This window comes from Patagioenas fasciata, chromosome 1, assembly GCF_037038585.1.
Source record: "Patagioenas fasciata isolate bPatFas1 chromosome 1, bPatFas1.hap1, whole genome shotgun sequence".
Classification (NCBI taxonomy): Eukaryota; Metazoa; Chordata; class Aves; order Columbiformes; family Columbidae; genus Patagioenas; species Patagioenas fasciata.
In genome coordinates, this window is record NC_092520.1 from 202,545,887 (window position 1) to 202,571,233 (window position 25,347).

At 39.5% G+C, this 25,347-nt stretch overlaps 1 protein-coding gene across 23 annotated transcripts in view; it reads right to left on the reverse strand.

The window, feature by feature from the left end:
* Positions 1-25,347, reverse strand: part of MAGI2 (membrane associated guanylate kinase, WW and PDZ domain containing 2) — a 745,411-nt gene that overhangs the window by 6,857 nt on the left and 713,207 nt on the right. For 19 of the 23 annotated variants that reach the window (XM_071803473.1, XM_071803465.1, XM_071803462.1 and 16 more), the window contains one exon: positions 17,349-17,487. In XM_071803473.1, coding sequence (XP_071659574.1) covers positions 17,349-17,487 — 139 coding nt within the window. Of the gene's footprint in view, positions 1-10,797; positions 10,909-17,348; positions 17,488-25,347 lie in introns of all 23 variants that reach the window. The other 4 variants (XM_071803474.1, XM_071803476.1, XM_071803480.1 and 1 more) reach the window with 2 other exon arrangements.

Consider the following 25,347-nt stretch of genomic DNA (forward strand, 5'->3'; position numbering starts at 1 on the left):
TGTTTGAAGGGAGAAAATCTCCCTTGACCTACTAATTTAGACAAGATAAATGAGCTGGGAGCAGCACTACAATCTGTCACTGTGATGGCATTTGATTTGGGGTAATTTAGTAGGTGTTTTCTGGGTGACTTTTAGTTTCCACGAGCTACTGACATGCAGGTTGGCGGCACTTCTCCATCGGATGTGTAAGAATGACTCAACCTACGACCTGTTTCACATAACTCCCAGGCGAGGAGTAAATTGCTAACTGAGTAAGAGACACCACAGACACAAGATCTTGAGTGCGTAGGAGGACAAGTAGGAGATGAACACAGCCACTCTGGAGGATGAGTGACAAGGGGAAAACATCAGGAGCAGAAGTTTTCTGTCTAAAGACTTTTTTGTTTGAGGTAGAACTGCCACATACACGAATTGTTTGCTTTGCTACGTCAGCTTACGTGTACTGGGAATGACGGTACTACTCTCATGAGTCTACTTGCTCCTTAACTAAAGCCCAGTCCTCTACTTGGATCCTGTGCTTGCTGATGGCTTACATCTGAACCCCTAGCAAAAGAAACCTGGCTTTATTGCTAACAGAGAAGAGATGACTGCCTGTCTTACTTTCTGAGCATTGCCTAGGTACTGTCAGAGGAAAGAGCTCAGCCTACTGATTAAGTTCATTTAATTTCCTGCAATACTTATGTTTTCTTTACAGGTTCCCATTCTAAGATTCTCTCAAGACTAGTGTTGCTGTGCTTATCTGCTGTGCCAAGATCTCAGGTCCAGAGAGGTTAGTCTCAGATTTGTGACTAGGTACTCCTTCTGCATCAAAATATTTTAAATAATTGCTTGATAGTTTATCAAGAATGTGGGATTTTTCATCAGATAAAATTACAGAATCACAGAATCACAGAATGTCAGGGATTGGAAGGGACCTCAAAAGCTCATCCAGTCCAATCCCCCTGCCAGAGCAGGAACACCCAGATGAGGTTACACAGGAAGGTGTCCAGGAGGGTTTTGAATGTCCCCAGAGTAGGAGACTCCACAACCTCCCTGGGCAGCCTGGTCCAGTGCTCTGTCACCCTCACTGAGAAGAAGTTTCTTCTCAAACTTAAGTGGAACCTCTTGTGTTCCAGTTTGAACCCATTACCCTTGTCCTACCATTGGCTGTCACTGAGAAGAGCCTGGCTGCTTCCTCCTGACACTCACCCTTTATACACTTGTAAAGATTAATAAGGTCACCCCTCAGTCTCCTCTTCTCCAAACTAAAGAGACCCAGCTCTTATAGATTATAGATTTCAACTGTCTCAAGGAGAGCTGAATTGATGTATCACATTATAGACATGGATGGGAAGTGTGTGAAGTCCGACATAGCGGTACTTTTTTTCAAATATTTATTTAGCAGTAACAATAAGAGTAAAAATTTTATTACTTAAGTACAATAAAATCTCAATGCCTTTTAAATTTCCAAATTATGTGGATAACAAAAAATATATTAAAGCTTTGAATGCTTTTGGTAGTCAGAATGAACCATTTCCTAAAATGTCTAAGCAGCTGGTTTTTTATCTTCCCAGAATTGTTTTCCTAGGGAATCAAAGAGTTTTTGATTAATAAAAAAAATAGTACCTTATTTTTTTTCCCCACTTTTTGTGTGAAATTATGTATTACCAGAAGGTGGGAAACAGTTCTTACAGATGCTGCTAATAAAGAAAAACGGGACAAATTGTCCCCTGGTGAGTATCCACTCATGTTGGCAGTGTTACATCAGGACTGCATTTGTCTCTTTCCCATCATAGCTTGACATGTCTGTGATGTTCCTGATTGCACTGGTCTCCTGCAGCTTGTTTTTAACACTCACTAAGGAAGGATATTTCAGAATATTTGAAGAATCTTTAATCTTTCATCCTGGAGCTTCCACAACCCAGACATACAACAGCCTTTGTCTCCTGAAATAAATGATTCTCTGAGGTTTTGATGGTTAGAAAAGCTCTTGGCACCTTCTGTGCAGCTGTCAGCCTCATGAAAACACGACATGACGTGCCACCCCTTCCCCAGCCTCTCCCAGAGAGCAAGTGGCAATGGGCTCTGGCCTCACCTCACAGGCTCCCTGTACTTCTGGCTATAAACTTGCAGTTGTTAATTATTCAATAGTTCTATGCAAATGTTTTCTCACAAATTTCCCTTTTCTTGGCTCCCCTTCCACTGCTCTTATCCATGTTAAAAACACTCAACACTGATAGCTCTGGAAATAAACATCAATGGATTCAGGGCCTTTGTTTGGTCAGTCACCACGGGCACACCCAGGCGAGACAGTCTTGCCATCATTAACATTGCCCTTACATGTTTTTTTAATGCTATGATGGCAGTGTGCTATGGGTGCAAAATGTTGATCCTATCTACAAAAATGACATACATGCCATATACATTTACAAAAATAAATCCAGGTTATGCTTAGTTATTTTGATATAGAACTACTTTGCCTTTCCTATACATGCAGTTAAGTGAACTGTCCAGTATTGTAAAGTCCTGTTGCTGATGCAATGAAAACCTAATCTAATTTCTTGCTATCTTAATGTAACCACGGTCATTATACTGCTCACTTGTTTATACTCAATAATGTCATGGTGACTTTGACTGTTTACAGTAGCCTGTAAATGTAACTTTGCTAAAATGAAAATGAACATGCATCTGAGTTCCTGCTTCTTTATTTCCAAATTTTGTGCTCGCTGTTTTCAGGAAAGAAGAATGATTTGTTATGAAAGACTGACATTTGGAGTATGACACAATGCCATGCTTAGTGTCTCTGTGACCCAAATCGTCATGGATTTTCATTTTCATCACTGGTCTAATACTGGAAGCGGGGGGCACTACTACTTCTGCAGGTGTCCACAAGAACTGAAGAGATGTGACTGTAAAGGTAGGGTAGATGAGGAATAGTTTTATCTCCTCTGTAAACTTCAAATGCTTAATTTTACATGCAAAAAATTCAGAAAATTCAGTCATTGACCAATACCAACACTGGAAGCACAGCTCTACTCCCTGCTTTACTCTCTGCTTTATTCCCTTCCCAATGCCATTCATACTCTGATGCCCTACTTCATGCTACTAATTGTTATTGACGAGCAAGAATTTAGTTCTATGGGTTCATTATATCCATCTTCCATTGTATATTTTACCTAGACACTAAACAGGAGATGCTCCAAATATTTTTACAGCAGAGGTGGTGTTCATAAAGTCCTTGCAAGGGTCATCTGATGAGACTTTGAATGATCTCAGCTCAGGTAAATTTCACTTTTGTCACTGTTTCTGTGCTCTGCATGGAGGTTAGTTAGAAAAAGTGCTCTCTTGTTAAGAGATCTAACTGGAGAACGATTGAAACACACTTCAGAAAGAGCAGATTGTTTGTTATGCTTGGAAGACCAAATCTGCAGAAGCTCAGGAGATTATATTGCTTGTTTTAGGGGAAACAGGGGAACAGAATGAAAGAGAAAATTTAAACATGGTCAGAGAGGGCAAACCAGCATATTGCAGGGAAAAAAATTAAAAAAAAAACCTTTAGAAAAATGCTGAATGTTTTCTTGAAACAAGAAAGTCACACCCCTTGATTTGTGTTGGCTTTAATCTTTAGAAAGTGCTATAGATAAAAGCACTTTTCAATTTTCTATGTAACCTATTCCTTAAAGATGGCTAGCAAAGAAACACGGGAAATGATTGATCTGACTTGGAGAGTTTCTGTTCTTATTCTGCATTGTTTCTGATCCTACACTATACTCAGTGCATCCTCAGTAAATCCCTTTCCCTGAGTTAGTTCTTTAATTATGGGAATGCTTCACCAGTATTTTACTGTTCTAATCACTTGAGATAATAATTTAATTGCCTTGAAGAGTCAGAGAGAGAGAGGTGTCTCCAAAGACCTCTGGAAAGAAATGTCTGCTCTTCTGTTGAACGCGTATACACCGATGTTGGGGAGCTCCTTCTGGGAAGCCCTTGCAGAGTCTGTGGGTCAAAGCTGAGTGGATGGACATGAAGATCCACACCCCTTGCCCCACCTCAGGTCCCTTTTAGCAGACATGGGCCACTGCAGGTAAGTGGCCTGAGACCTTTCAGGCTAATACAGCAGATACTAATGAGTTCAGAAACACTCAGGGTTTCTGCCCTGGATGGACTGGATTGTCTCCAGGACTTGGATGAATTTGGGGCACTGTATCTAATTTTAGCTCTCTCCTGGTTACGCTGCAGTTCTTCACTTAAATAAAAATCATATCCATAAGCAATTCACAGTGATTTTGTAAATAATGCCTAAGCACTTCATCATTTGGCTCTCTCCAACATCAGTCACATCTTCCAGCAGGACCAAGGTAATTTTAACACTGCTTTTACAGTAGCAAGAATAAAAAATAGTAATTGTTTTATGCAGAAAAAAAATACCTAAGGTGCAGAATGGGAGAGGGAAAAAATAATCAAGAGCCACACTTAGAAACAGGTTATATTTCAGACCTGAAACAGGTAAATAAATTGAGCTAATTTACTCTAATAGTCTCCTGGCCGTGAATCTTATGGCCAGATGATTGATTATGAGTACACAGTTTATCATTCATTCCAAGACCCATTTTAGACTCTTCAACAGATATAGGTCTAGTAAACAGTCCTATCCTTTAAATATTTAAACCAATGATCATGATCACTAATCTGAGTGAACTTGGTAAATTTGATTTTCCGTTGCATCAAGTTAATGTATCTGCATAGATGTTGCAGGATTACTCACTAATGCTGTGAACAGCTGAAATGAAAAGTTGCAGCCTGTACAGTCCTTTTATCTTCCACAGCACACCTCACCGCTCCATCATTGCTAAATCTATGGACAGCCTAAGTACTAGTCTTGAGTAATGTGCTCTAACCATTCATTATCATTCACTAGGTCCTTCAGGTGGTCTGGTATCCTTTTTGAAATGCTGAGCATGTCACATATCTATCAGATCAGAGCTACTGAGGCAAAAAGACCACATCCCTTAAGCAAAGAAGGTTCTCTTTTTTCTGTGTGGTCAGGCAGTAGAGTAGAAGCTGCAGAAACCTCAGTAGTTCTCTTCCCGAGCCATGTTGAAGCTGGAGAATCTACATTGGAAGTTACTGTATAATTAAAAAAGATAATGACTTTTAAATTAGTTTTTATTAATAGAATTAAGCCACATTAAGTCATAAAAGGTGTTCATAAATATGTTAATAGAATGTGTGGTAGTAATGAAAAACATTCTGCAGAGACTGAATAATTTAAGAGTTGGATATTACACAATTAAACTTAAATATTAAAATTATTAATTATCACAGCTAAAATGGATATGAACAGTAGGCATCACATCCTGTCTGATCAACAAATACCTGCCACTATTAAAAGTATGTAAATAGTATATAACATTTATTCAATAAGTGAGGAATTCAGAGCATTTTGACTGTGTATGAAATGCCCCTAGAAAGTTGTTCCTGGCAGGTGCTGAGCGTTGGCAGCTCTCACTTAAGATCTCAGCAGGATCTTAAGCAAAACACATAACTCTGTTTGAACACATCCTTATTTACAAAGCTCATGAATAAGTATTCCTATCCTGCTTAGGGCAGAAGCTGCAGAATTAGTTTAGTCTTTCTTTAGAAAACTCTTTTCAGACTTGTGGCCACTGGGCACTGAAGGTGCAGAGCTGGCCCTGGGACCATGCTCGCTGTCAGGGCTGTTGTGGTATCTGATATCTTTTGGATGCTGAAACACTTTTCTCTGTAAACTCTATAATGAGATGGAAGTGCTTGAATAAATTAATGTCACATTATAATATTCAGCTCCTAATGAGTAAACATGAACTACATGTTGTTAGAAAACCCAGATGTTTAAAATTCTGAGTTGCATGTGTGCTGCTGTAGCTCAACAAAATATACCATGCTCTGTGGTCACGTACATTAATTGTCTGTTGGAGAGAGACAGTTACCTCATATCGTCAAAGTTAAAAAAAAGTGTTTCATTTTCTCAGTGTTTTTTTCCCCAGCTAGGAGTAAGAAGCCATAAGGAATATGACAGAGGCCAGGAGCTTTTCTAACCTCTCTCTGTTGGTCAGGTCACAAAGCACCAGCCAGGAACTGCACCACAGGATGGCAGAGCAAGAAGAGCCGAGGCAGGACCAGCTACAGGTCCCCATGTAGGCAAATCTTACCCTGCTCCTCTCTAATGGTTGGAATAATATTTTTTTTTTAAATGTCACTCTCTATGTGACCATTTAGACTCACCAAATTTCAGATGTCAAAGAATAGAGTCATAAGAGGGCCTGTTAGTCTGATTTAGTCCTGGGTAACACAGCACCAGGCTGCTGGCAAGGCTTTTCAGATGTACCTTAATTGCCCCTTCTTGTACTTTGATCTAACTTTTTGTACTTACATGGCTGTGCTTTTGTCCCTAAAAGAGCTGATGGCTCTTTTAAAATTCTTTTAAGCAGGCTAAAAAGCCACATCTTTTACACCTGATGATCACAGATCAATTAAAAAAATCACGTAAATGAGTTCAAAGCTATTGTGTCCTAGCTCAGCTGATATTCTTAGAGCTGGTGCCTGTGTTGGGAGGTACAAAGATAAAATATTCTTGTTTCTGTCAAGTCAGAGGACACACAACAGTTTCTGGATCCTTCTAAAGAGTATGAAGTTTGGCCCCTCCATATTATTATTTACTTAAAAATGTAGATGAGTGTCTCTGCTCTCCTTTGGGGAAATGCATGCCATTGTAGAAAACTGACTGTGCTGAAGATACCCTGAAGTCTGGCCATTGAAGCAGTTATTGCACAACCTTTGTGATGAGAATTATTGGGCCAGGCCACCAGAGCAATGGTTTGTGCTTTCACACCGTCTCCTTCGATGCAGAGCTCTGTATGTTGAGGATACCATCACAGACATGTAGGGAAGCTGACTCTGGTTAAGAACAAGTTGGAGTGATGCAGTCTTGCTATTAACTGGGGGCACACTGCAAATTTGCAAGTGAGAGGAACTGCAAAAGGAACAGCAGGAGAGGGATTTTACGGGACGCTACACTGCAAGAGCAGAAGCCTGGCAAACTGCAAAGACATAGTAAATGCCACTGAATTCCTGTTTTCCCTATTTCTCTGGATTACATGAAGAGAGGAAAAACTGATGCTGTGGAACTGGGGGATGACTGTGTTCTTTCAGGTCCTGTATTTCAGGTGCTTATTTTCCAATATTGTTAACTGGGTGGAAACACAGGAAGCCACAAAAAATGTTAGAAAAAGGTCTGTGGGTGGGACTTTTCTCTTCTTTGGCTGGGAAGCTTGCTTGCCAGTTCGTGTGAACAAAACCAGGGATAATGTTTGTTCATCTGTTTTATTCACTGTAGTTTAGCTGTAATCATCTACACTTTACACCATATTAGTAAATCTACTCCAGAATATTACATTATAATAATTAAGCCTTAGTAATAAGAGAACTTACTCAACAGCCTTATTATTAAATCTTTACTCAGATGTGGGGGGACAGTGCCAATTTTGATGTGGATTATGTGTGTGGATTAGCGAGGTTCTGCTTTAATAATAATATTTAGTAGTCAACTAGGAATTTTAATCTGTAAAGTGCTTTTCAGGCATTGAATAGCTAATCCCCATAACACTCCCATGAGATAGGTAAGTAAATATTACTATCCCTGTTATACAGATGGAGGAAGTGTGGGTTAGAGAATTCAGCTGGACTGGCCAAAGCCACTGGGAATGTAATTGCCAAAGCAATGTTTAGGAGTATGGAAGAGACTTCGCATTTTTGCATTTAAAAAATAGGGAAAAGGTATCTCTTCCCTCGAAGCTCGACATTGCCACAGAACTGAAAATGCTTTCCCATGTGTCCCTCTTCCTTTCAAAACTATGTTTTCTATTTCTACATCAAGGGATACCTATGTAAAAGGTCTACATATATTTTAAAATAAAAATTTGCATAATGAGACAGAAATAACTATACATACCCAGATATACATACACAGACACTGTTATTTAACAGAAGGCTGTTCTACTTTCCTACCAGCTGCTATATATTTATTAAATACTAAAGACATGTTCATAAAGCAAATGTTAATGTTCAGTTTTGTCCTTGAATAGTTTTTCCCCATAGCAATAAAACAGCTAGAACCTTTGGGAGCCCATATTTAAATTGCCTGATGCTTTTAGACCAATTTTTTAAACCAGTATATTGATTCATTTAGTTAGTCCTTTTTTTTTTTTTTTTTGTAATACACACCACAGGTTCCTGAAATTAAGTTGGTACTGCTAGAAATAAGAAGATGGTATTAGAAATGCAGCAGGAATATGAATGAATGTTTGCAGTTCCACCAAGGTGGTCACAGATGGAAAGGGCACTTTTCCAAAATGACTATTGATTTTTGGACTCACATCAGATGAATGATATATAGGGTAGTTCAAGTTTCGAATAACACTCAACCTCAGCTCTAGTGATTTATAAAATGAGCATTAAAAATAGGATGAATTAGATGATCTGATCAGTAAACTGGACAGGTAGGAGTATCTGGCTTGAACGTACAGGCCAAGAGGCTTTAGCCATTTATTAGACAAACATAAAAGTTTCAGACATACTAACAGAATTGAAGAACTAGAAAAATGCACTTTGCAGCTGAGTAGAGATTTCAGAGGGAATTAACTGTATTCAAACATTAAAAACACACTACAAGATCTCAATTTTTCATCTATTTTCTTCAAATATAAATGTGGTGTTCGCTAGTAAGAGCTAACAAACCTGTGGTGCAAGAAAGCACAGGCACATATCACTTGACATCTGGCACCTGCATCTCTTCTGTGCTATATCTAACTTCAAGTAAGCCTATGGATTATCTTCCATAAGTGACTATTTATACAAAATGGAACAGTGGGAGACATGTGGACTCATAACAGACCACACTGTGAAGTTATGGGAGAGGCCTCTCCTAAGGTGTGCTAGAATGGTCAATATATCTGTTCTACATCAGGAAATTTGAGTTACATCCTTGATCAGGGCTCTTATGAATGGTAGTACAGCCACACTTTTTGTTGGGAAAAGCCCCACTGAAAAACTAGCTCTTTAGGAAAAACCTTCCCCTCAAAACACCTGAAATGGAAACATTTTATAACACACCTATTTTCATTTGACCTGCTATTACTTTTCTATCAATCAAGTATTTTAGTTTTGGTGTTGACCTAAACTAAATTGCTTTGGATTTTCTGGTTATATTTTACTGGGAAAATAATTCTGTCCTAACGCGTCCTGCCAAATAAATAATCAGAACTATTCACAGCTGAGTGACTGTGCAAAACTAACTTTAGCTGTATTTATTAAGTATTTATGTTTCTACTTATTTCAGGAAAAAAAATACTCATTTCCTGTGTCCTTTATGCTAGAGGAGGAAAAATAAAGATAATGCACAGAAAGCTGTGGTTATAAATAGTTGTAGTGGAACTGCAGTTCACTAAACTTCCTATGCTTGACAACTGGAACTTGTAAGATGGTCCTAATGTCAGCCTGGATTTTTAATCTCGTGACATCGCTGAACTACTTTTGGTGAATGAACAAAGCAGAAGTCAGGCGGGAATGATGGCAAGGAATGGCACAATTCAGATTTCTGCAGAATGCAGAAACTTCTTTGTTGCAAGGAGGTCTCTGATAGTGACATAAATGCTTAAACTACATGGGTACAATTTTCACATGGCCTCTAGATGTGTCCAGCTCTGCACTAACAACGTATAAGGACATGTCTGTGTTCATTAAATTTTTACGTATAGAAACAAATTGGAAATAAGCTGTAACTGGCAAGACATGCAAGCAATCGATTAGGCTACCCGAATTTGCACGCACAAGAATGATACCTTAAGCACATCTTAGTGCCTGGGTGCTGGGGTAGGAATTCTGTGAGTGTCACGCTGGAGGAGCTGCTCAAAGCCCAAAGGCTAGGAGGATACCTTTGGGTATAAATCCCTTTCTATTTCCAGTCTGCTTCAATAGTGTGATACTGGCCTTCTAATTTTAGGAAATATACAACGTTGTGCAAAGTCAACAGCAGACAGACTGAGTGCATCTGAACACTTCTGCATTTCCTGTGATGACAGCAATCAATAACCAAATAGGAAAAATAAGTTTTTCTTTTCCTTTGCTTTCCAGGTATCATTTCTGGGCCATGACTCTGCATTACAAATTTGCTGTATCTGAACAAGCTGTGCAGTTGGATCTGATTTATGATGAAAATAGCTCGAAATCAAGTGCAAAGTGCTGCGTGTAAATTTAGCATAGCCACTGGGTTTAAAAAACAGGTATTGCCTAACAGCGTGTTACAAAAAGTCTTCAATTTTACATTAGTTATTTCTTCAAGAGGATGCATATAAATATTGTTTGAGATCAGCATCTAACTTCTACCCTCACATTACTAATATTTTTGCAAGCCGAATACCATAATAAAGAGGAAAATTATGGCTTTGGTTCCCCAAAGTTCAAGATTTTCTAACTGAAAAGTCATATCCAGAGTATAAATTTTTGTCATGAGAAAAAAGCAGATATGTAGCAGATCTATGGCTGTGTTTCTTGCACTAGAAGCAGTGTAACTTGATCAACTAGTTATCTAGGATATTAAAAGACATTTGTAAAATGCATAGCTGCTTTGATATATAAGATAATTTATTACGAAAGAAATGTTGAGTACTGTAGAGACTAATAAGCAAGCTAGCTTGTAAGAAGTTGGAAAAGAGTCTATTAACAGTTGTGAGAAACAAAAGCATATTAGAGAAAGATAATACACATGCAGAGTTTACAAACCGTGTCTTTAGGGTGGCCCAATAAGTAGAAATATGGGGACCCATGCTTGTCACTTTTCATGCACATGGAGAGACTGGAAGGTACCATTCCTAAAGGAAGGGGAGGAACAGCCTAGGACCAATCATTAGAATTAACAGAACCAGTGACATACAGATATTTCACTATTGTTAGAGCAGAGAATTCTTAGTAAGTTTAGAACAACTGAATAAAAGGCTTATATGTAACAGGACAGAAGTATTTCTGAAAAGCTAAGACAAATAAGCATGCTGTAAGTCTAAATATTAGTGGATGACTGGAACTACTGTGCATATATATTCAGGACATAGATTTGCCTGGACTACAGATGTGGAGTACATCTTGAGGTGCTTTCTGAAGGAGTCATAACAAATCAAAAGCAAAGAGTTTAATGCATTTCAGAACTCTGTCAAATTACTTGTATGAAAAATCTTTGTATTGGTATCAACTCTGACATTTTTTGGTTTTGTTGGTGGCATCGTGTTGAATTATGATCTGAGAATTTCTTCAAGGTCCTGACTTACTGCTAAATAACTTGTAGCTTTTATCTGTTAACAAGCAATGATTTTGTGTATACTGAAACTTTACCATTGCATACAGAACTCTTCCTCCCTTAAATAGCCGAAACCGAATCTAAACTCTAGTTCCGCAAAATCACTTGTATGACATGAACCCATGGGATGAGTTTTGTACATAATTCAGCATCGTGTGAAGCAAGAGATTCCGAAAATGCACAGTGTGACCCCAGGACGTCTTTTAATTAAGTCAAACAAGGCTGGGGATGGAGGGAAAATCCATACAGCATCAACCAGCCATGAGACACAAACTCTGTGTTCAGCAAGTCTCACTGATTCTGGTTCTAGCAGCTCTATGTGTGTTAGCATTGTACCATGACCCAGTACGCTCAGGGCCAGATCCAGATTTCCAAGGCAGGACAATGGAAAACTCTTCCAAAATCTCAGTGTGAATGGGCTGGAGTCTCTAAAACTTTCTGCAGGAGCTCTCAAGCAACCTAAAACTAAGTGAAAAAACTACCAAACTTGATAGAAGCTATGATTTTGAAGTCCTGCTGTGAAAGCAGGAATTAGCTTTTTTTTTTGTAGATATTCCTTATGGGTGAAACTCGGTGTTTCTGCTCCCTCTGCAGCGCCAGACAGAAAGTATCTGGGGAAGGAGGTTGTGCCTGGAGTCCACCTCCAAGGGTTAACCGTGCTTCAGCCTCTGCCACCTTCATGCTCTGTTTGCAGTTATTTGGTTATAAGACTCATTGCTTTCACATACTTCTAGGAACTTATATATTTTAACATAGCTTTGAGTAATGAAAGCTCCAGCTGGGAAATGCCAGAAGAAGTAAACCAGAAGAAGCAAGCTGCCAGGACTGCTGGGACTGAGAATGAAACATCCCTGGCTTTCCTAGGCACTGTCTTCCATAGATATGTAGAGAAAACAGTGGTTGTTCTCAGAGAAAACTGTAGCTTCCTGGGGCTGATCTGTCATTAGAATTAACTTGTCTCTTGCTGAGCTCATTGCTGGACGGAAAGGCTATGATTTGCTAGTTTTATTTAATCTTTAATGTTACTATTTTGGGATTTTGTGAACAGTTTTCCCACATTTTGCCTTTAGGGATGTCTCTTCATTCCGAAGTTTGGCTGCTCATTGTACATGTCCTTCTCACAGTGTTTATACAGCTATGGCTAAGGCTTGAAAAATAGGAGAATCTGTAATTAGACTCCCACAGTGTGAGCAGTTTGATTTGTAGAAGCGCTGCACACCCAGTAGCTCCTGCTGAAGTCAACCAGCTCGTAGGCAGAGGCCCACGCAGGGAATTAGGCAGCCATTGCAAGAAAAATCTTGATCTGTCATTTTATGCAAATTGTATTCAATGCCGGGGTGAGAAGTGTTCAGTGCTACAGTGATGACCATGAATTTTGTGTCCTGTGACATCTATGAAACTTCACACTCCCTCCAGCTGGACTCCCTGGGCATTAAGTACCTTTTGAGGTCGGGATTTCCAGCAGTACTTCTAGTCTTTGCTGTGCAGTAATGTGATTTCTTACTATGACTTGGTCCTTCAGAGAACATGGCTGGCAGACTATTTCCTATGAAACATGATGCTGATGTTCTTCGGGTTTGGATGAGCTGTGATAATTCACCTTCAGTGGAAGCTCAGTTCCTCTGGCTATCCTTATCCTCAGCAAACATGTTCTGAGATGCTGGGTGATAAAACATCTGTTTTCTAAGCTTCTTTTCTTGCACCCTGCTGTGAAATCAGCTACCATTTTGGAGCATTAATCACATCTGTGCTCCTTCCCATATAGTCTGATGGTACTGTGCATGCTACAATGGGATTTCTCGCTCTGAAAAAGGATCGCTGGAATTTGTTTTCAAGCAAAATCAGCAGCTGGAGTTGAAGTAAATGATGCATTTGCAACGCACTTTATTTCTTCCCCTAGGTTTAAATAGTGCTTCAGCTCCTCCAGAATTTTCCCAGCTGCACTTGCAGGGACAGATTTCCTGGCAGCAAAAAGTGACATAACTCATTCAGGAGATTTACAGCCTCACAGAAGCTTGTTCTTAGTTTCTTTACTGAGTGCTTCCTTCTTTTCAAAACACATTCTTTTCTTTCACAGATCACTTTCTTACCATTGATGATTTTTTTCTTAACACTGCTTTTACTGATGTCAATCACATCATCATTCAAACACTTTGCACTTAAATATGTGAGGTCATATTTTGTACTAACAGAAACATGACTCTAGAATTATAAAAAGCATTGATTATATTGCACAAGGAAAATCAAAAAGCTGAAGACGGAGAGACAATAATGTGGTGGGTTTTGGCCAGTTGGTTGAAGTTGTTCTTGGTAAGCTCTCTTCTTTTTAATGCTGTAAATCTGAATAGCACCGCTGTTGGAAAGATCTTTGTCCTGGTTTTGTTAAAAGTTTCTCTTTTAGTGAATTTGCCTGTCAGCTAAAGCCTTCATATTAGCTGCATTTTCCTGGAGAACCAGATACATATTTTGGTAAACATAGCAATCGAATGAGAGGTTATTGATAAGGACGGATGCACATCTCGCAAGAGGGGCATCGAGAAACAGGTGACCAAGAAACTGACCAACAGAGTATAACATCCCATTCACATGAATACTTCATATAAAAGCGGGAGATCACGAGGATCTCGCCCCTTTTCCTTACGGCTGACATTAGGAGAGGACCTTGCTAGTCGTCCCTGCGAACTGAGGCCTAGTTAGAGACTGAATCCAGTTCCAGTTGGCTGTAGAGTCCAGTCCAGGACTTTGGGTGCCAGCCCCTCATCTACTGGAGCAGTTGCTGAGACTTTCAAGATTGGTTTTGTAAATTTTGTATAATTTTCTCTATTTTTATTAGTAGCATTAGTAAAACATTTTTAATTTTTCCAACTCTCTTCTCTCTGTACTTCTTTCCCTCCCGATCGCCTGTCCTGAGTGGGAAGGGGGCAGAGGAAGGGGCTGAAGGAGGAAGGGGAGGAAGAGGGGGTTAACAATACACCTGCCACGGTTTTATTGTCACCCTGCCATCAAAACCTCGACAGCCTTCAAACACAGACTTGAGAAGACTCTGACCATTTCACTTGTCAGAGACTGAGAATATCCAGGAAAGGACCCTGGTATACTTGCTCTGATTTTATGTTCCTCCCGAGGCTTCTCCTGCACACCACTGTTGGAATATGGATACCAGCTCAGTCCTCCAGCCCTGCATTGTTATAATCAGCTAAGTCTTATTTCCAACTGTTGGTCTCCAGAGTTGGACCCTGACGAGAAAAAGAACTATTTCTGACAGGTACTTGCTAAGGAAAAAAAAAAAAGGCTGATTATTTCAGTAAAAAAAGCTCCACTTAGTTTTGTCACATCTCAACCATGTAATTGTGGCGGGAAGAAGAGGGAACTACTCAATATTGGCTGGTTTATCTACTGTCTTCAGGGCCACTTTGTCCTCGAGCTTACTGTCACAATCTTCTCTGTGTTCAGTCTTCCATCACTTGGAAAGGACATTCTTTTCTGGGAGTCCTTGTCATTAATACTCTGGCAGACATTCTTTGCAGCACAATTACTTCCCCTTGAGATTCTGGCCTCCAGTTTTAATAATTTCTGTCTGTTAATTTCTGTTTTAGCTTCCTAAGCAGGTTGCTGTTGATTTTTACGTGCACCTTCTGTTTGTTCTTAGAGTATTTCTCATTGCTTTGGGAAATGACCTAGGGACAACTTTAATATTTCAGCTAATTTCAACAGGCTTCTTCTTATTTTGCTTCCATTCTGCCTGCACACTGGATACAGCACTGATACTTCTCTGCCTGCACAACGCACACATTAAGAACTGCAGACATTTGGATGTTATCCTTTGCTGTGATGCTTTCTCTAGGTTGTGTGCACATTGCAAAGTAAATCCTGAACACTTTTACTGCTTTTTCAGTGCAGTAGGACAACACAGCTTTCAAGCACACCTACTTAGTTCTCCTCCCATAGAAAGCTGCAGGCTGGGGATGCAGCTACAAAAATGCTCTCATTAGACAGCACTACTTTGCAGTAACTTTTATATCACAGTAATCTGCATTTTTACACAGCCTTTCTGCTGAAAATTCCAAATGCATTTTGAATGGTGAGCACAGCCTTACACAGTCCTGTGAAGTTATCTTGCTTCTTTCTGTTATCATTGTAAACCCAGATTTGTTGTGGTTTATCAGTATTTTCTACTCAGGTTCTTCTGAGGAAGGGAAGGCTCATGAACATTTATACCTTTTGGGAGATTTTTTTCCCCCCAAAAATGCTGTTTACGCTGAACTTTTTTTTACATCTATTTAAATTTTCTTATGATTCTGTAATAAAGTGCAGATTTAGAAGGCTATATAAATTTGGACATTTATTTTGAATCTCTTGTTAGCCTAGGTTTAAATGCCATCCAGAACTGGGATCTTAACAAAGTCAAATTTGAAATGGGTCTGAACTGCAACAAATTCTTTGCTCATAACAGCCTCCTGTGACCCTCCTTAGATTAAATCATTTGCTGACAAACCAGAGAACTGTCGATACATGGTTCTGCGATTTGAGGATTACTACTGCTGTATCAGTCCCAGAGGTTTGTTTGTTCTTTCATTAAAACTGATGCACCTTCCCCTGCAAAAGAGTTTGGGATGTGGTCTGAATCTCCACTGGACGTTGCCCTGAAAGGATTATACATTGGTTAAAGTTGATGTTAAATGTCCTAATAGCAATTTATCAATAATCCCTGAAAGCAATTTGACTTTGTTCCCACTCACTAAAAGCATAACTCACTAACTTTATCATCAGATGGGTGAGCTATGGCCCATCCTTGCTGTTCTTATCCAGGAGCTCCTGAAAGCTGGAAAAAATCTAACAAGTGCTGTCCCAAGCATTGGCCCAGCCACAGAACTGGCTCTAGTTTAGAGAAGAAAATGTGACTGACAGGTGGCAAAGCACTGACTTTCAGTGGAATTTACTTTAATGTCTTCAACAGAGATAGATAATGAATTTGTGTTGGTAACAAAGAGTGACCTGAACCTACAGTTAAGCCTAAGTGTTACTTTGATTTTTTTATACACTACTGCATTTTCTGATTCTCATGGGAAATGATGCTGGAATTTCAAAAGTAACGTTAGAGAAGTTAAATAGAGTTTTGGACCTCCTAGCATAAGGAAGACAAAGAATTAAAAAAAAAAAAAACCCTTTTCCTGTGAGATTTTAGGCCCGGCTGTGCACATCACAGAACTTATGTAAATACATGACACCGTCACACCACATTCTTGAATAAGCCCTGATTTCGATTTTAAAAAGAGCTTTTTGTCTTTGAATTACCTTTGGATAATTTATTTCTACTTCTTGTCATTTCGATAGTGAAATAAGGTTTCTAAGTGACTGATACTTTTTGAAATACTTAAAAAAAAAAGTCCTAGAAGTCACCCTGAAAAAAAACATGAGCAGAATGGATCCTGCTTTCTCACCATAATGAGCAAAGTCTCCTTTTTATTTCAGAGTTGGCTTCTACTTGATTATCCGTGTGTGTTGTCAGAGATAATAGAGTAAGTGAGGTTGTCAAAGAAGTACATTCTTGTTAATGCTTTGAGTTTAAACCTGAGCCACTGAATTGCATGGCAACAAGATCATCTGCTGTGATTCAAAATGTGCAGAGAAGTACCAATAGAGGAAGAAAGGACAGTTTTTTGGCAAATCAGCAACTCCCAGCACACTCAGAGATGTCCCCTAAAGAGTTCAAAGTGCTTCCTCCAGTGTACATCTTATAGACCATTGCCTATGTCAAGAAGGCAGCAGATGACAGTGATGTACACACATACACGGTCTTGAGCCAAGGAAGCACTTAAACACGCAAATAAGTCCACCTTACTCAGGTAAGCACTTAAGCCCATAATTAATGTGCCCTAGGACATTACAATATAAATATCTGCAGCTGCTACTTAACTCAAAAGCAATGTAATTAATTTACATAGGTTTGTGCACACAGAAAAATGTAAAGATGAAAACCCACCATATTCTGGGACCTGGCCCGTTCCACGTTTCAACAACAGCCGCACTCTCCTGCCACCAGACTTGATTAGCTCTATTGCTCTGGCATGTGTCATGTCCCTTGTGCTTTCTCCATTGATTTCAATTATTTGATCTCCTACCTGTCGGGTAAGAAGAATATTGAGTCAGACAGAATTGCAGTAAAATGAGCATTTCAGAAAAAGACATATTCAATGGATCACAGGTTACTTGAATGACAGACAGACACATCAAGGTAAATTTGTTCCTGTCTGTCTGAGGGATATTACTGGCAGATGGAATAACCTCCAAAGTGGATTCTGAATGTGGTATATCAAACACTGCTCCTCCTCTGCCAAGATCAGTGCAATGAGTTTGCAACTTGCCTCATGTCTTCTACACATAAAGGTTTTTTTTTTAATTGCTTGTATGTTGGAATCACTGGAAATTTTATCTGTGCTATCATTTAATTTGCAGTATTGTATGAGCCCAAGAAAACTGTTGCTGCATTTGACTTGCTGTTTTATAGAGAAAAAAGAGGTTCAAAGTACAAAGATCCATCATTTGAATATAGAAATCCTGGTAGCAAAGTTTCACACCAAATTAAGGATTGTTATGAAGCAAACTATTAAACAAAGAAAGGTTAGTGGCTATGGAGCAGATCACACAGATTTGCTGGAGTTCTTACGAGAGCACGCTTTGAAATATATATCCACAGAAGGTTGTTGCTTGGAGTAAGCACAGCCCCTGGCTGAGCCTTCTACTCAGAACAGCTGACTCCAAGGTTACAGATTTCTGCCACTCATCTCCAGGCTGGCTTTCCAACCAGAGTTAGATTCATTATTATTTTTCCACCTCTATTTCTACAGCTGTAAAAGGCAGTACTGATGTCTGCATCTCCCATCCACCCTTATTTCCCTTCTGGCTTTGCCTCCTGCTGGGATGTTTTGGTTTTGCTCTTCTTTCCATGAGAAGAGATGACTTGCAAAGCTAGAAACCTTCTCCATGAGCAGGAGAGCAGACACTTTTCACCATGCCTGGTTGACATTGCAGACAGCACACGTAGCACGCAGCAGCTGTACAGCTTGTTTGGTGCTGCGGTATCACAGCCACCCACTCTTTTTTTTGTGAGAAAGTTAAACAAACAACAACATGAGGTAATGTGTGAGCCTCGTATTAGCAGTATCACAGCCTTCGGAGTTCATGTTTTGCAGCTGTGTTGCAGAAGCCTCCAGCCTCATCACAAGGTGGCCCAGGTGAAGCCCAGAAGGAGGGCTGATCTCCTGGCACTGGTACAGGTGAGAATCCGGGTGATTGGCACCCAGGAGGGGTGCGGGAGGGTCTCAGGTGAGTTGGTTCAGCAAACTCGTTTATCAGAGTCAGAGATGCACATCTGCTCAGGAGGGTCACACCTGCCTTGGTCTGCATCTACAGCTTCCTCACCGTGTGTGTCCACTGCACTACAGTAGCAACACTGCGTGCCTCCTAGAGAGGCTTTTAAGGAGACTATACAGATATCAAGATGACAAGCACTTCCTTTTCCTCTTACAAGCCTGTCTTGACAAAACCAGCTCTTTGCTGGCCTTGGACATTGAAATATTTTCTTTTTGTATGTTTTATTTGCCATTATTGTATTTCTGCCAACTAAAAGTGTAATCCTTCAGAGGCTTTCCTTCCTTCCTGAGTTTGAGATATAGTATTTACCAAATAAATGTGCAGAATATCAAGTGTCGACAAGACTCCTAACATCAAAGAAAACTGGAAGGGATGTCAAGAAGTTATCTAGTCCCTACTTTTGTTCAGGGACAGAAAGGATGCTACTAAAATCACTATGACAGTGTTTCTCAATAGGAATTCATGTTTTGTCAAAAGGGGTTGCATCCTATTTTAAGAAGTCTCTCAGGATTCTGTACACAATCTATGCCAGTACTTAACTAAAAAGCCATTGATCCAAATAAAACCTCTCAGTCTTGCTATCACACATGGTAAGTACTGCAGACTGAGCAGTGGGGGAAAATAATCAGGATTATTTTGTGCAAAAAGGCCTTATTTTTGCAGTGCAAATTTCTTCCTTAGCAGATTTTCTCTGTTAGGTAGAATGCATTTGGTTGTACCATGCAGTACACACCGTTCAGACACTTCTGATGACCTCCAAACCACAGTGACACACAGTGTAGGTTCTCTCTGGGTCTCGGAGAGATCTCCCCCGGGTTTGGCCATGCAGGGCTGTTTGCATCACCCTGACTTTTGGGGTGGATGGTAGGATGTAACTGCTGCATACAGAGCAAAAAGTGGAAAATCTCTTTTACCACTTCTGTAACACAGACAGAAGATGAATTTGTAACATACCCACTAGGACACCAGTCAGGCCAAATACAGACAAAATTCAACTGGTTTGGGAAAACCTGTTTCTAAATGTCGTCAAACAAATTAACCCTGGCACGAATTCTATAAAAGTGAATCCAGATTTTCCAAAGGCTCAAAGACAGCTCTTTTCTGTGTCGTGTTGCCTGGATAGACAACGTTTTGCAGAAGGTATTTAAAATGATCTTGTTATCATGCTTTGAGAGAAGAAGTGCCAGATTAGATCAAATAAAGGAGGTGTTTTTAACGCTCCTTGATAAATAGCCTTTAAAATGAGTCCTGATGAAAGCTGTGCAGAGCACGTACAGTCCTTCAAATAAAACTCTCTGCACTTCAGAGTAGAAACACATAGATTTTAATACAGTTTAATATGTAAAAAGGTTAAGTTAATGTCACATTTTTCCCTTACTGTTTGTGTTTCTTCTGTTCTCATTGGTCAACATGGAGGAATTATCTTGTATTAATGTAACCTTTACTGTATTTCAGTGGATTAAAATCTTTTTCTTTTCTCTGTAGGCAGCATGTAGCTGATCTGATAGTTTCCACTTTTAGTATAAAACTCTACATGCAAATAACCTTGGAAAGCTTAGAAAAGGCCAGCATCTTGCTTATGTGACTGAAGGAGGGGAGAGAAACAGGCTTGCGAAAATCAGGAACTCTGAATTTTACAGCAGGTGTGAGACCAGAGTTAAAATGAGTATTTGCAGGAGCAGAGGTTTAATTATATTCCGTGCATTCGTGTCTTGTGACTGACCGATGTAAAACTGAATTATACCACCTTTGCAGCACAAGACCAGCTCTGATTAGATAAGAAAAACAAAACAGAAAAGTTACCAACACTTATACTGAGGAAAAGCTTCAGTTAGACTTCACATTCATATCTGGGGAATTCATACAAAAGAGAACACCTCAACTGAGAAGTGGTTCCTCATTGTCTAATAAGGTATAAAATTATATTCTTAATTTTTTCTGCAGTTAAATATTTATAACCTTCCCCTCCCCTTGCCAATGTAGATTCTCTGATGTCTGATATGGGAGGAAACCACACTGTATGCTTTCTCTCTGTCCAGGCATTCAGACATACTCACTCTCTCTTCTATTGTGGAACAGATATTTAGAAATTGTGGGGCTATATATGTCTTTTTAAAATACAGTGATTATCTAAAAGAGGCTTAGATATATCCACATACTGAATATGCATGAATGTGAGGCCAAGGTAACGGTAAGCATAGAAACAGGTCTGAAAAGAACCTAGTGCTTTTTATATGGGATCCTCATTACTCTCTTTTCAGGATCAAAAGTCGATTCCTGCAGTTTTATGCCACACATGACATTTCCCTGTACTTCTCTTCTGGATCCTTCCAAGTCTGTCCGCAGTCTCCAAACTGGAGACAATACTAAGCTGAGGGTGGGCAAAACAGATCAAATGATAACATTCTTCTCATATGGGAGAAACACTTATTAATAATGTCCCCAGAATTACACCTTTGCCTTTTTCTAACACACCAGATTTGCAACTTGCGAATTTACCCCCCGCAGTACTGTCTAGGCAGTTATCCCCCACTTCACATTGTGCATCTGATTTCTTTGCCCTAAACCAAGCACCGGGCACCTCAGTGACTTCTGTCAGATTGACTGCATTAATATGAATCTTTCATTTTGAAATCTAAGTCAGTTCCTCAAAGTTCTCTTAAACCCTCTGTGAATACTGACATCTTGGAATCAGCACATTTTATCTTAGTATTTATCAATAGTTCTGCAGTTATTAATGAAATTATTGAATAGAGATAGTTTCATCTCAGACTGATCAGAAGCACACTTGGTAACTTCACAGTTGGAATTTCTAGGCAGGAGCAAACCATTCAAAACAGCCTTTGAGAGGGTGTATTTTCAGTAACCACATGACAGTGACTCCACCTAAAGCCCTTTTTCTGTGAATTCCACACAAGCTGGAGTTGAAAGGTCAGAAGAAGATGCCTCATACATTCTCCTTGTCCCTTTCTCACAAAGGAATTAAAATGAAAATCAGAAATGAGAAATGAAAATTAGACTGATATTACAAGATTTGCTTTCCACTATTTACATGTCGGTGGATTTTTTCAACTTTTTGATAACTTGGCACAGATTACTGAGAATGAAAGTTAAAGGAACTTTTCTCATTTATTTGATTTTAAAAGTAGGGAGTATGTTTTCCTTTCTCTAGTCTGCACTAACGTTCTTGTCCCCCATTAATTCTTGGACACGCTTTAAGTAGTTTTTAAGTATGCTTTAAGTAGTTTTCTCCTTATACTGATTTATACTAATTTCTCTTTCCTGAAGTTGATGTAGTAAGTTTATGGTCCTGAACATCTCAAAGAGACTGATACAAAGAAAGCACTGAATATTTCATTCTCCACATTCTCAGCAAGCAATGGACCTTTTCTTTCCTGTTTTTTGTATTTCTTTTAATATACTTATGTTACGTTTTCTTGTTACCTTTTATACTTCCCCTGGGGGCTGCTTGGGTATCATTTTGACACATTTAATCTTCTCTCTGAATCTAGAGGGACACCAGCCACCTAACAGTTGTTGCAGCATCAAGCTTTCAGTGTCTAAATCTTTTATTGGATATGGCCCTGTGGCTTTAGCTCCTTTCATGGAAAGTGACAGATTTGAATATCAGACCATTATTTTTAAGAAGCATTTCAACAAGCTGCCTGCTGTGGAGTTATAAAGCTTCTCAGATGAAACACCAAAATATTTTAAAAGATAAACTTCAATGGAACAACATTACCTTTTTCCACGGCATTTAGGTCCTCCATCATTTTACATTTTATGGATTTCATTTTTTGTCAAGAAATTAACAGAAAAAACAATTCCCTAATTCTGGAGAGTTAGCCATCACTAAAAATGATACCTTCAGCTCCCATACCACTCAGGTACAATTTTTGCATGGCAGCCTGACAGGACGTATGGATCCGAATCGCCGTGTTTTAAATCCACAAATAGCAGGGAAAGCGTTTGAGAGCACATAACTTGAAAACCAATATTTTAATCTCACAAAGCCACAGACTGCCTTCGGCTCTTTGGAATAAACTTTAATCTGAAGGTGTCATTACACAGGATCAGTGCGTGGGGCAGTGATGGACGCGTCCCTTTGCAAGGCTGGCAGCTATCTGGTGGCCAGTCATGCAAAATGAACTGATGGGCCCTTTCCTGCTCCCAACAGGTAGGACACCCCCCCAAACTGGCATCAGCTCTGATTTGTAACAGCAAAGACTACCAAGCTGGACTGATTGGCCTCCACACCCTCAAGACATTCCCAGCAGCTTCAGGTTGAAGCACATTGGCAAGCCAGCCTGGGAAGCTTGGATGGCTGCTGCCTGACCTACACTATATTCTGAAGAAACATGCTCTTTGCAGTTATGAATCTAGCAATTTTACACACTTTGATTTTGCATTATGTTTCTTTCTTCTGACAGAACGTGCCCCGGCTGAATTTCTATGCTGTTTGGGATAAATGCCTACCCAAACCCACCGGTTCTCCTCCTGACCCAATGGCATTTGATAAAGAGAATGCTCCTCTATTATATGCTTACAATGTTCAAGCACAAAGTAAACACCAAATGCCTAACCCCTCTAGATGTTTTTCAAGTTGAATATTAATGACTTAAATGTAATTATGAAAGTAGTTTGTGTGTATGGGAAACGTCTCTTAAAAATTCTGTTTCAGCTCAAGTTAATTCAGACGCTCCATCCATGTGTAAGATCAACTGAGCTATAAAATTGGGCAGCATGTTTTCTGGCAATAATGAGAAGATAATGTTCCTAAGGAGTGTTTAAGTGACATCACTATTGATAGGTTAATTAGAAAGACTATTGTAAAACTTCTCCGAATCATTAGAATTAAGTGCTTCTAGTAAATGTGAGTTTAGTTGCAGAGTCTTCGTTCTGGACATATTTTATAGTAATCATCACCTGTCTTGTTAAAAAAGCCCAGCCATACATATAAGCAGAATTTCAGAGACAGGGTAAATTGGAAGGAAATACATAGGGCTTTAATATAGTAAAAAGGTTTTCCCTTCCTCAGATGTGCTTTTAAACTACTGATGATAGCCTTGTGTATGTCTCTGTCAGTGCATAAGGAACGGTCTCTAAGCAGGTGTATAGTTCTTAGTTGCAGGAAAGAAAATTAATTGTGTATGAATATTTTTTTTCTATGTTAAATGAGGAAATCTAATGATAAAAGCAGCCTCAAATGATTTGTAGAGAGGGTATCACTATCTGTCATTTTATTAATGGATTTTATAATTAAACCTCAGGAAAGAGACTAATTACACTTAATTCCTGTTATATAGGTATTGCATTTTTATAGCTGAAACATTTTTTGCATATTTTTTGTTGTTGCTGTTATTGTTAATCAGTCCAAAAGGCTGAGAGATTGTCTGTATTTGGAGACTGAATAGCAACTCCAGAATATCTATTTTGGTGAATTTCCAAGTACTGTCAAAGCCCGATATCATTGCCTGGAGTCAGGCACGGACTGGATATCTGCTGCGCAAATTTCCTCACAGCAGAGATCTGTAGTGCTTGGAAATCCCAGGTGTCATGTGTGGCCTGAGCAAAGCTACGGGATATTTCTGGTCTTGGACTCGCTCCAGTTCATTTTAGGTACATGAGCTTGGGTGTCTCAGTAAGACACATGACATTTCTCTTTGCAGGAATTACATTAACATGTCCCATGCCACTTTTGAAGCAACCACCCATGATTTCTGTGGCCAACCAGCTCTTTAAGCAGCTGAGGCTTCTCAGCCCTGGAGATGCCGGGCTCCTTGTTCCTGCAGAGGGCTGCTCTCGCCTCCTGCCCAAAACGGGGGGCACGCTGCGGGGAAGAGAGGGGCCACGGGACATGGACTGAGCTGGTGCAGAGCATGACATGGCTTTCACACCACCCCTCTGCAGGTGCTCCAGCTTTTTTCTTTTCACCTTTTCCTGAGAGAGGGAGAAACGTTACAGGTGCTGCTACGGAAAGAGAGCTTAGGAAGTGGAAAGTGTGTGTGACCAAGTGTCTGTGGGGAGTGCAGGAGAGAGAAATGGAGTTTGCAGTGGTAGGTGGCTCACAAGACAGCAAAGTGGACTTCTGGTACTACAATAGACTTGATGCCTTCTGCATCATTGTTGCAAAATAATACATATATATGTGAATGAAAGATGTCAAAGATAAAAAGATAATTCACTATCTTACTGGAGTTAATCGATATACCATTACTTTTTTTTAATTAATTTTTTTTAAATAGAGCTAGGATTGCTCAGTGTAGCATAATGTAACATTAATAGCACGTACTGCTTATTTCACCAACACAATTGTTGATAGGAACAAGTAAAGACTGTTAAAAAGGAAGAATAAAATTTTCTGGTATCTTCTTGATGTTATCTTCAGCCAGTTCCCATTAGGCAAAAGCAAAGGAAATTCAAGACTTGACAATTTGTTTTTATAGATCCTACATAGAAGCCTAGGCATAAGTGTTCATGGACACTGCTTTGCTCGAAGTTGCATTCACACAGAAAAATAGAAGAGAACATAAACTCTGACAAGTTACACACAAAACTACATGAAGATTTTGAGGAGGAAAAATGCTGAAATGTAGGAGCTAAGAATA